The 12,409-nt window shown below is 42.9% G+C and overlaps 1 protein-coding gene across 1 annotated transcript in view; it reads right to left on the bottom strand.

Moving 5' to 3' along the window:
* Positions 1–12,409, bottom strand: part of syne1b (spectrin repeat containing, nuclear envelope 1b) — an 83,330-nt gene that overhangs the window by 30,079 nt on the left and 40,842 nt on the right. Inside the window, 27 exon segments of the mRNA XM_038729144.1 lie at positions 119–304; positions 515–652; positions 775–957; positions 1,101–1,253; positions 1,412–1,567; positions 1,658–1,823; positions 1,995–2,263; positions 2,355–2,573; positions 2,667–2,811; positions 2,910–3,247; positions 3,504–5,664; positions 5,995–6,260; positions 6,564–6,740; positions 7,106–7,231; positions 7,340–7,486; positions 7,631–7,807; positions 7,968–8,135; positions 8,360–8,512; positions 8,590–8,916; positions 9,127–9,297; positions 9,580–9,735; positions 10,007–10,324; positions 10,418–10,582; positions 10,975–11,118; positions 11,280–11,433; positions 11,645–11,817; positions 11,913–12,077. Of these exon segments, the coding sequence (XP_038585072.1) occupies positions 119–304; positions 515–652; positions 775–957; positions 1,101–1,253; positions 1,412–1,567; positions 1,658–1,823; positions 1,995–2,263; positions 2,355–2,573; positions 2,667–2,811; positions 2,910–3,247; positions 3,504–5,664; positions 5,995–6,260; positions 6,564–6,740; positions 7,106–7,231; positions 7,340–7,486; positions 7,631–7,807; positions 7,968–8,135; positions 8,360–8,512; positions 8,590–8,916; positions 9,127–9,297; positions 9,580–9,735; positions 10,007–10,324; positions 10,418–10,582; positions 10,975–11,118; positions 11,280–11,433; positions 11,645–11,817; positions 11,913–12,077 (7,101 nt within the window).

Consider the following 12,409-nt stretch of genomic DNA (forward strand, 5'->3'; position numbering starts at 1 on the left):
TGAGCAGGGAAATTCTACAGGTCAAATATAATTACAGGAAGGAAAACAGAAAAAGAAGGCAATTCATAAATGTTACAAACAAGTCAAATAAATAATAAATCTTTTTTTTTCTCTGCACCTTATTTGCATCCTCTAAGCTCTGCAGCCGTGTCTTGATGCTTTGCTGAAGCTCCTCAGTGTGTCGACTGAGTTCACAGACCTGCTGGCTCATAGACTCGACCTGCAGCACCTCAGACAGAAGCTCTACTTTCTCTGCCATCGATTCCAGGTCTCCGTGGAGCTCCCGAGACTCACGAAGGACAGCCTAAGCTCAGGGCAACGAGACAGTGAATGAAATGTATCTGTGGTATGGTCTCCGGGTGGAAAGAAACGATTCATTCCTTGCATGTGGCATTTTTGGAATGTGTGTATGGGTAAAAATCCTGACATTTCAGTGAACTGTGCATGGATAAACATGAATCCAGCTCAAACCAAAAAACAACCCATGTGATGCCTGTCTAGACGCCCAACTCACCTGGTACATACGTATCTGCTCTTGCAGATGAACGGAAGAGTTCCAGATGATGTTTGCCCTTACAAGGCTTTTGGCTTTCTCCGACCACCTCACAATGAAATCCAGCATCTCGTTATACTCATCTAAATAGCAGACAGCCTGAGGAGCCAACATAACAGAGTTCACTATGGTTAAAGCACAACAAAAACAAATAAGGTATGCTAGCCTGTAGCTGTGTTGCAATTGGTTGTGCTATTTATAAGAGACCTGAAAAAGCAAACCTTTTTGAGCCAGTTGTTCCTACAGTCTGCCAACCGTGTTGTATGGTGATGCATTTCTGATAGCTTGCTGATGGCATCACCAAGCTGTTTGGCTAGCAGGGGGTTTCTGCGGCCAAATTCTTGTACTGCAGCATCCAGTTCTGAAAGGGTGCGACCGCAACAGTCCAAGTCCTCTGCCAGGCTCTGAGAAAAGAAATGAAACATGTATAATTTTTATGTCCTTACAACATCTAACAGTCCTGAGTAATGTAAAAAATTAGTATTTCTAAGCCAACTGTATCTACTACACATTCACAGTAACCCACAATAAAATAACTTTGACCCACCTTGACTTCTTCTTTGGCATGATCAACATCAGGAGATTTTTCCTTAAATTTAGCAGAGAGTACTTTGAGTTTTTCAGAGATGTCATGGATTCTAGAACTGAAGTCCTCTTTTATTTCTCTGGTTTTCTGAATTTCTCTCTCTTTTGAAAGAACCTAGAAAAACATTAAGAAATGTCAACAAATGCCACATGAGAAAACATACTGTTGTGTTCCCTTGTGGAATTGACATATGGTAACAATTTAGATAATACAAAATTTAAGAGGCCCATTTAGGTCTTATTTACACTGAAAGCTTTTTAATGATACAGTACCTGGTCCTCAATGGCACCCAATGCAAGTGAGACCTCAGCCAGCTGCATGGAGATTTCAGAGGGCAGTATCGTGTAGAGGTCCAGGTACTTGCTCTGTTGCTGCTCTGCTAATTTATCCACATTCTGACGATAAGTGATCACATCTCCATGTACAACCTATACGCAACAAACGGAGGACCAATGTAACCTTTTTTCAGAAATAATAATCAGAAAGATTATATTTCTGATTTTAGATGTGAGATATACCTCAAGCTCCTGCAGCAGAGAATCAATGTCTGGTGTGGGATTGAGCAGAAGCTCCCTGGTCTCCTGAATCCAGGCTTTTACAACGCTAAGTTCCTTCTCCACTTCTTCTCTTTCCCTCAGTTCCTGAGCAGCTTGAGCCCGCTTGGTCCGAGACTGTGTCAGGAGGCTAGAGGCAAAGAGAAAATTTACTCTGCTGAAATTCGGTATGGTAGAGTAGAGTTAACTTAATTTCTAAATAATAAGGAATCTTTTTAATCTAAATAATATAATAGTTGGCTTTTACAGATACAGATGCTCTATTTAAATGCAACAGACTTGCAGTTTATCTTCTTTCTACCTTTCCATTTGGTCTTGTACAGCTCTGATCTCCTTCAGGCTGGGTAGCTCATCCTGGTCATTTGTTGGTGACGGCACTTCTACATCGTGCAGCAGGCTGAGAGCATACTGGCGCAGCAGTGTGAGGGAGGAGAGCTCTCGCTCCAAGTCTTGGCTCAGCAAGTCATGCTGGTCCAACAGAGACTGCAGGGTGGCTTTGGAAGCCTTCTCCACGGCGCTGTCAGGGAAACGACTTTGGAGCTCATCAGAGACTGCTCGTACCTTCACCATCTGTACAAAATTATTAAGTTCAGCTGCTAGTAAAAACATTTTTTTCATTTAATTATGAAATAAATATTCCCCCCATTATCTGTCTGTGTACCTTCTCTCTAAAAGTCCTCCAATCCTGTGCTGTGTCCTCCAGTACTCTCTCGCGTCCCCGCGCCACACTTCGTAGTCGTGTCCAGCGCTGCCACACAGTGGTCATGGAGCGACTGATGGTGGCCTTGCTGGCATCACTCCCCACCAGCTCCAGCTGGGCAGCCTGCTCCTCTAAACCACTCAGCTTCTCTTGGAAGCCATTCACCAGTGATACAAGGGACTGAAAATTTAAGAGACAATTAATGAACTAAGTGCACAATTCACAGAAGCACCATCCATATTTTGCATGGAAAATGACTTTGGCCTGTCATACCCGATGACTGCATAGTTTATCTTCAGCCTCTTGGCTTGTGGCTGCCTTTGCAGTGGAAAATTCAGTCAGCTTCTTTTCAGCTTCATTCATGAGCTCAATGACAGTCTGCCTTGCCTCCTGGTATGACTTCCACTGAGCGACACAGCTAAGAAATACATTAGAGGATAAAATGCCATTATTAACAGAATTTTTGTATCATCACTGCATAATGCATGTGTGTCATCAACTATTTGTATTCATTACCTGTGAAGGACATCCTGGTGACACTGGAGCTGATCTTGAACCTCTACACCTCTCTGCTTTGCTGACTCCACACTCACACGGAGCTGCTCTTTAGCTGTGGGGTTGACCAGGTTCTCCAACTGAGGCAGCAGAGCCTGCAGCTCCTCCAAGTGGATGAGGAACTCCTGCTCTGTGGCCATGATGTCCCCCTGCTGCCGGAGACATTCCTCGTAGTTCTCCACGTCCACGCCCAAGCTAGCTTGCTGCAGGAAGGACACAGCATCCTCCAGCCATTCACAGGCTGACTGCATCCTGAAGTGGTACTTCTGGCACAACACCAGGGCTTCCTCCAAAGTAATCTTTACAAAAGAAGCAATGAAGAATTTAAAACACACACACACACACACACACATATATATATATATATAAATATATTTATATACATATATATATATATATATATATATATATATATAGATAGAGAGAGAGAGAGAGAGAGAGAGAGAGAGAGAGAGAGAGAGAGGTATAAAAATAAATGACAGATTCAATACTGTATTTTAGCATTATGATAACTTTAACAACCTTCATAGAATATTGAATGTAATATTGTCCCACCTGTTTGGAGCTCAGTGCTTTTTGAACATCTGCCTGCAGCTTTGTCATTTCTTCTAGGCTTGTGTCTACGTGGGCTGGGACAAGCTCATTTGCGCTGATATACTTCTGTTGCTCCCTGCTACTAAGAGCAGCCACAATTCTCAGTCTCGATTGCACTTCCTCCTGCATGATTTGCTGCTTTCTGATCTCTTCCTGCACCTTCTCCACCCTCACATCAACAATCACAGCACAGCCCAGTTCATCCCTGACATGCTGCAGCCAGTCCAGGGTCCTTTTCATCTCTGTCTCAAAGTCTTTACTTTGAACAAACCTGTTCTCACACTCTTCAATCAGATCCCCTACTGCAGCTTGCAAAGATCGCAGCTCCTCTTGCCACAAAACCACTTGTTCCTTTGAAGCATCATGGGCTGCTTGGTCTACGCGGGGTGCTAGAGTGTCCATCTGCTCCATGAGCCTTGACAAGTGAGAGTTGGCACTCTGGAGACTCCCCGCCAGAGCATGGTAGTTCTTCAGCCTCTCCTCAGCTGACTGCGTCTCTGCATTAACTTTTACAAGCTGCTCTTTTGTGGCCTTTAACTCAGAGTCAACCTGCATAGCCATTGCCTTGTGGTCCTCAAATGACTCCAAGGTTTCATCCAGATGCTCTACTTTCTGTTCAACCAACCTCTTTAGGCCGTTGTACAAGCTCACAAGCTGGGTCATTTCGTCTGGGCGCCATGGTTGACCGGTGCTACGGAATCCCTCTTTCTTCTGGTTCAGTTCACTCACAGCTAGACCCAGGTTGCTCAGGTCTGCCTGGATCGCTCTGTAATCACTCTGCAAACTGAGAACCTCTTCTGTTTGCAGCCCTACAGGCTGTGTGCCAAGATTATTGAACTGTTCCTCAAGTTCTTTCAGTGCTCTATGAGTGACATCTATGAAAGATGTGTACTCATTCCTTGTGAGAATGGCCTGCTGGATTTTCTCCTGTTTTTCTTTGGCTAGTGCTAATATGTTATTATATTGCTGGGGGAGGGTGTTGAGTTTTTCATCCAAATAACAGTGGTCTACTTCATTCAGACTGGGCAATATTTCCTGGCCAGCTCTTTCTACAATTAAGAGAAGATTCTCATATTCAATTGCCTGCTCGACTATGTGTTGATACTTTAGTAGCTGTGTTTCCAATTCAGCATCTCCAACCATTAGATTGATTTCAGGGAAGGTGACTATATCAGCTTGTTTTATCCACAGGCATATTTTCTCTAAATCAGTCTTGAAATACTTCCTAGAAACAAGTACTTTTTCAAGCTCCTGAAGTTTCTGGCCACATCTATGTAATGTTTTGTCAAAGATGTTTTGCAACTCCTGCAACTTTGTGAGAATCTCATTCCTTTCTTCCTCGCTGGCGTCCCTCATCAGGTCCCTTCCCTGAGACCACAAGGAGGTCAGCTCGCTCTGATAGGCTTTCAGACTGCTTTGGATGTTCCTACAGGTTCTGACTTGCTTGGCTAGATCATCAGGTAATAAAGCAATATACTCCTCTGCCTGGGCCTTCTTCTCATTCTGCTGGACCCAGGAAATAGACTGGCTCACAGCCATCAGGAACTGTGTTCTTTCTGTGAAAGCCTTGCTGAGGTGTTTTCTGCGCTGCACAACCTTTACACTCAGAGATTCTACCTCCAATTGAGTGTCTGCAATAAGCTGTTGCAGACGTTGCCGTTCACTGAGACCCAGGCAGGCCAGCACCCTGTCGGCATCAGCCATGGCCTGTGCCAGTAGGAGCTGCTTAGCTTCCAGCTCACTGCAGATGCTCAGGTGGTCAAACAGGAAGCTCTGAGCCAGCTCTGGAGGAGGACTCATTTTCATGGCCTCAGACAGGGCAGGCTGCTGCTCCTCTGCCCAGTCCCGAGCCTCTCTCAAACGGGCCTCCACTTGGCCCATATCTTCCAGGGTCACCACTGAGTCCTGGATTTTCCTCTCAATTAGGTTTTGCATCTGCGACCATCGCTGCTCAAAGTGGCTGATCTGCTCTTTTACCAGCTCCTTGTCATCCAAGTTCAAATGTTGGATGACTTTTTGTTTCTGTTCCTTAAGGTCCTCAAGAGTGCCTTTTTGTTCTTCCAGAATTACTGCAAGCTTCCGTAATGCCTCCAAATGCTGAGATGAACTTTCAGCATCTGTTCTGTTTGGCACCAAAAAACAAAAAAGGAATTAGACAAGTGTTATGTTGAAGATATGCCAATGTTTTGATCTCGATAACTGAAATACAATATATTTATTATAATGTTGAAATTATTAAATTAGTTCCCAAGATGATTTCTTTGAGCACAGATGGAACGACAAACAATGGGCTTCTATTCATTCAGACACAGACAATAGGCAGCACAACTGGCATTTTCCTGCAGCCTGCAACAAAACTTTATTTGCTTTGGTCCTGTGAAGACATTATTAGAATCAGAGCACAGCGCTATGTGATGACTCATTTTATTGTATAGCTGAGGTACAAACACACCTGGCCAGATTATCCCACTCTTTGGACACCTGTTCAAACAGCGCTTCCACTGCAGTGATGCAGTCATGGTATTCTTTAGACCTCTGCAGATCCTCCTCTCTCTGGTCCTGCAGCTTGTTGGCCTGGTGACAAAGCTCAAGCCAGGAATTGCTTAGACGGTCAAGCTCTGCATGTTCTGGAGAGTCCTGGCCACCAGTCAATTTGCTCACAGTCTCTGTCATCTTGGTCAGGATGCTCTGTTTAGACTGCAGTTGCTGGCTGCATTCCTGTGTGACAAGCAATATACTAGATGAAAACCCTAAATATATCCAAACAGTAAGCAGATCTCTCTTTAATCCCTACATAAACCAAGCCAAAATGATGGCTTAGATAATAATAACAAAATCACCAAAGAATCATGTTTAGACTCACTGCACTCTATAACGATGGTAATAAGCACATGTAGACATGCATTATATCTTCATTTTAATAAACATGCAAAAGAAAAAGAAGCTTGATGAGGATGCTTAAGAAAGAGTTCCCCTTTGTGTTGGGTTATCGGTGGCTTGGATACTGTTCCCAATCGCTACCTTGGCTTGTGACAGCATGTTTTGAGCTATCTTTGTCTCCAACTCTGCAGGCCTTCTGGAGAAGCTGAGGAGCTGCTGCTCCATATCCTGAAACAGGCTGGTCAGATCTTGCTTCTGTTCCTTGATCTCCCTCCATCCCTCTGAAAGCTCCTGTGCACTGGACATCCTTTCCTCTATCTGCAAAAACACATGTGCACCTTCCTACAGTGAATAATTGCCGAATTGCATATTATGAAAAAGTCCACATTCTATACCACTCGTGATATAATTAAACACTATGCTGATGTATAGTTTCATATACAGAGAACAGTTGCAATCATCCTGCATGTCACGCTGCTTAGTTTAAGGGTAATATGTATTGGCCATAGTATGTCTGTCAGCATTCGGACTATGTTCATGAAAACACTGCAATGTGTCAACATTTTATAAGTAATTAAAATCAGTGTTTATGAGTCATTATGATGTACTAATCATTCCAGGTTCACCATAAAATTGTTATTCTTTAATGTTGTACAATGGTCAAGCAGGTAACAATTACTGACCGTGAGTTTGACCTGCTGGACCTGAGCAGCTGCCACTCTCACAGCATCATCAGAAAGGTCACAGACAGAACACACCAGGTCCAGGTACGTGCTGGCCTGCTCCTGAAGGGCCCTGTAGTGTTTCACCTGTGTGTACAAACATATTCATCAAAATAAATTCTAGAAAAATAACTTAATATAATATATTAAGTTAATATAATAAATATATCACTCCATTCCACAAATGTCAATTACCTGCTTTAGTGCTTCCTGCAGACCAGATGGTCCCTGATCGTTGAGCTGAAGTTCCTCCTGCACTGTGGAGAGCCAGGTTTGGCACTGCTGGAGTGTGTCCTGATGGCTGACGTGTTTTTGCAGCTCCCTGTCCAGACTCTGGTACAACTGTTGAACAAGGTGAGGTAAGACCTAACTTTATATCATAAAATAAAGAAACAAGGTTTTCTGAAAATGATCAAATGTAAAAGTTTCCTCGAAAGAAAAAGTAAGAAGTTAAAAGACCTATGGTTGTAGTATTGTATTACTCACACGTTGGGCAGTGCTGCAAATGGCGGAGTAGCTATCTCTGGTTCCCTGTTGGTGAGCCTGGACTTGTTGACTGATCTTAGATTGAACTTGGTCTGTACAGCTGGCTACGAGATCTTCTCCTTTCTGCTTCAAGCTGGTGAGACGCTCCTCAAAACTGGCTATTTCCTCCATTATTGCCTGAAAAACACCAGTCAGGTGTTTCAAAATACAGATCACGCAAAGTAATCAACAATCTAGTAAACCAAAAGCATTTTGAAGTAATGTAATAATATAAACTGCACAACTAATATTACAGTACAAATTGTGGATTTCTGTAGGACAATAAGGTTAAGGTCACCTTGTGTCGGGCAAGTTGCTGAGTGGCCATCTCCATACCGCTGGTCTGCATGGAGTCTGAGGTGACCAGTCTACTGGACATCTGTAAGAGCCACTTCTCAGCCTCTTGCAATTCACTGTTGTAATCCTCATGCTCCCTCACCCACTCCACAAGGTTCTGGACCTGGGTCTGAAACACAGACAGCAGACAGCCAATCTCAGAGATTCATGTAGCTGTACAGCATGTAATCATTCTATAAAAGAAATATACTCAGTCTGTTTAGTTTGCTAATACAATACAGCACAAAAAACATTAACACTGAATAAAACCTATGATTTTGGACTTAATTCAGATTTCTCAATGACCTGCCATCCAACGCTGCTTCCCTAAATTCCACCTAGTAGTGCCCATACCTTAGCTGCTAAGCAGAGATCTTGGTAGTCAGCCTGCAGCTTTTTCATGTTGTCACTTATAGCTGTGTCGTGGACTGTGTCGAGTAAGGCCTCTCCTTTCTCAAAGACAGATTTCAGTGCCGACTCATGAGACTGCACTGTCTGCTGGATGGTCTGCATATATGAAAAGTGAAATATTTAGTTTTCATGTATTTTCACTGTGTTTACAAGAGAAAGACAGATTAAGTTACCTTGTACTTCGCTAACTGAGCCTTCTTCTGGTAGAGTTCAGCTTTAGGCTCTACACTTGATGCTAAAAAGTTCTTGGTCTCCATCACCCACTGGGCCTGGGCCTTGTATTTATCCATAAAGTCTTTAGAAAGTGAGATACATTTCTCAAGGGAGCTATGCTCTGTGCGCAGTGCTTCCATTAATTCCTTTAGTTGTAAGAGGCGGGTGTCCACTTCCTCCTTCAGCTGCCCTGCTTCAGGCTCCTCCAAGAATGCCATGGCGCGCTCTGTCTTCTCTCTCATTGTCTTGAGGAAAGAGTGACCCTGCTCCATGTCTGCCTGCAGAGCCTGGAAGGTAAACGTATGAGTTTTATAATAATGTTGCTACTTTTTTATTATTGCACAGTTGCTTGTTGCACGCATGTCTTAGAAAGTCAGCAATTGCTTAATCAAGCTGGAGTAATTATCTACAGTTATGTTGGAGATCTAATGCTTTAAATGGTCTTTATAGAGCATACAATAATATACAGAAGGAATGTGCTATGTTAGAGAGTGTACCTCTAGTTTTTTCATCTTTCTCTCCATAGCAAAGCGGTCCACCGCATCAACACTGATAGCCACAGTGCTGAAGTTATTCTGAGCTGTGCTAAGCCAGTCTGAGAAGGTGCTGAAGACACACTGTGCCTCTTCAATGCAAGACACCTCCTCCTGGAGCTGTTTAATCGTCTCCTGCAGTACAAAGGACGAAGGAAAAACAAAGTTATGGATAGCTAAACTGATGACATTGTTCCAATTATCTGACAAAAAACAGATTTACAGCAAGAATGTAAAGTGAAATTCTGGGTGGTCTACTGGTAAAAGGGACCATTTCAAAGGCCTCAAGCTACCAAGGCATATCTATTTACAAGCATGCCTTTAAGTATATTTGTGTGTATATTTTCTACAGATATACATAACATTCACAATTACAGGTTACTGTGATACTGTGTGCTGTGTTCAAAAAGATCTTACCATTAAATGCAGAAGCAGGACGTGGTAGCGGGCTGTAATGTTGGTGGCTCTGATACTGATCCGGCTGCTAATATGGGTCTCATCCAGAACCTGCTGAGCCAAGAGACTGAGGCCCTCCATCTCCTCTTGATAAACCAGCACTTCTTCCTGCCAGCTCTGATCATATAAGGACCATTAGAGATGTCTGAACAATGCTTAATTATATTCCAATATGTTCATTAGACTGAAATTATGTGGCTTCCAATACAAATTAACTAGCTGCAATATTCTTATTTTGATTCTGATGAGACTGAAGTGAAATGTGCTGATTTAAAATGCAGCACTGTCATCGCAACTGAAACAGCATTGAAAACCATACATATTTGTGCAAATTTGTACAACAGTGTAAAACATTTCCACGTGCATAAGCTTTACATGTAACACTAACCTTTATTAGCTGGAGCTGAGCATCTTTAGTTGTGCGGTCAGACCGCCGGTGGTTACGCAGTTGTGCTTTGGTTTCCATGCCCTTTAGCCAGCTGTCAAGACGCTGAAACTTCTGCTCCATCTGCCGGAGTTTGGCCAGAGCACTGTTGAGCTGAGCCCGGGTGTCGGCCAGCCGGGCCTGGTAGAACCTCCACTCCTGCTGCAGAGTCTCCAGTGATCGGTCTTCGATCTGAGGCAGGCCCCATGGAATGACCAGTTCCCGACTGACCAGTAGGGTGTTAAGCAAAGCCTGGCCTTCTGTGCAGTGCAGCTGCAGTTCCTGTAGTTACATAGATTTGATTGAGCATTTCTAGCTATCCAAACCTTTATATAATATAGTAACTGAATAGAACTGCTGGATATATTTTCAAACCTGCAGCTTTTGCAGAGTCTCCTCCAGCATATCAACATCCCCCTCCAGTTGGGTATAGCAGCCAAGTGTCTCTTGTTCTTGTTCCAGCCAGTCCTCAAATGCATGGAGGCCCCGCTGATACTCCTGGTGGGCTTTCACCAGCTCCTCTGCTTTGCCTACTGCCCTCTGAGGACACAATGAAGAAAAGGATTCAGTCAAAATGTGAGAGCTAATTGATTCTAAATTTTCCTTTGACAACAAATTTGTTGATATGCTGCCCTTGCTTTAAACATTTTACAATTCACACTCAACTGTGTTTTCAAGAGTGTGATCCTGTTTTCCTTGTATTTTCTGCTGATGAATCTCACTAGCCTCATATCAGTTTGTGTGTTTAAAAACAGCAATACAATTTATTGTTATTATTATTGTCATAAGTAATTAAATAATTGCTTTTAGGGCAATATTGTATCACTTTTGTTACTCTTAAAAGAGCTACACAAAAATAAACTGTATCTAAGGTTAAAGCTGAAATATATTTGAAATATGATTTTGCACTGGGTACATGCTGTTTTTATTACCATGGCATTATCTTTGATAGTGTTATAGCGCTCCTGCAGATCTTGGAGCTCCAGTTGAGTGACAAAGTTCTCAGCGATACTGGCACTCTTTGCAGTGATGGTGTCCAGCACGGTGTTGTGGCTGAGCACTTCCTCATATAGCAACTGAAACAACAGAGGATGAGTTACACAATCAATCAACTGTGCATTTTTCAAGTTAAATCTGTTGTAGTTAATTGGCTCATGTGACTTTAAACCCTACACTGCTCATTTTCATTTAACTAAATCATTTAAATGCCTTAATAGCATACAGATGATTGCAGTACCTTGGCTTTGCTCAAATTAGCAGTTTTGTCTCTCATCTCAGGGCAGTGTTTATCAGTGGGGTCAAGACTGTCCTCCACACGCTCCACCCATGCCACAAACTGGCGTACATCCTCCTGGTAACTGGTCCACTGAGACAGGGAACCCTCCAGCTGACTGTCAATTTTAAAGTACAACAAAGTCAGACAATAGTGCAGTGGCTGTACTAATACAAGTTCAGGCAAGAAAAATAACAGCAGCAGTTAGACTCTGGTGTACACTGTCCACATTTTATGGTTAACAGTTTGAGAAAAACGTGTTTTTCATGAAGCTATGAAAAGCCTGTTTGAAACACATTCTTAGGTGTTGTTTGTGGTTGAGAACTAACCTTTTGCATTGGATTGAGGCTGAGAGCAGGGCATCCCATGAATCTTTTAGGTCTTGTATTTGTTTTTGGACTATAGGCACTCCCTCAGCTGAGGTGTTTCTCTGAACTGACTCTCCTCTTGTGATCAGCATCTTCAGCTGGATCTCTTTCTCCTGACGAGCAGTCAGCAAGGCCTGGTGCAAAGGTCACACATGTGCATTTATCACACTCCTATAATGGGTATTCAAAGTGGTAATTCTAATTCTGAAAACTATCAGTGACTTTATACCTCCAGCTTGATCATCCTGCTATCAAGAACATTTTTGTCAGCAGTGGGGGCACAGTAAGTCTGCAGCATGTGGCTGGTGTCAGCCACCCAGTTCTGCAGCTCCTTCAACCCTTGGGAGAAAAGCTGGTGCTCAGTGACTATTCGGTCAAGCCGAGATGTCTTCTCCTGCAGATCCATAGAAAAGGACACAACCAGAACATTACCACTATAGGTTTTAGATACTTAATCCACAGTAGGATCAACTTATAAATGCACATGCAGATTATTTGATGACTAATAAAGATTTAGTACAAATTACAAATTTTGAAAACATATATATCCTCTATGTAAGACTTACTGTAACAAAAGAAAGAAATGAGTGTTTAATCATGGTGAGTTAGTACCTTCACTGTTCATCATCTGTAAAAAAAATGTTAAGTCAGAGCTCAATCCAGTCTAGTGCCTCTGTCTCCTTTCCAGCTCTACCCCCAGAAAAGCCCCAGTGCACAGGCAGATTG

Source organism: Micropterus salmoides, unplaced genomic scaffold (assembly GCF_014851395.1).
Source record: "Micropterus salmoides isolate LMB-PRFRI ecotype aquatic unplaced genomic scaffold, ASM1485139v1 Ms_hic_scaffold_19, whole genome shotgun sequence".
Taxonomy (NCBI): domain Eukaryota; kingdom Metazoa; phylum Chordata; class Actinopteri; order Centrarchiformes; family Centrarchidae; genus Micropterus; species Micropterus salmoides.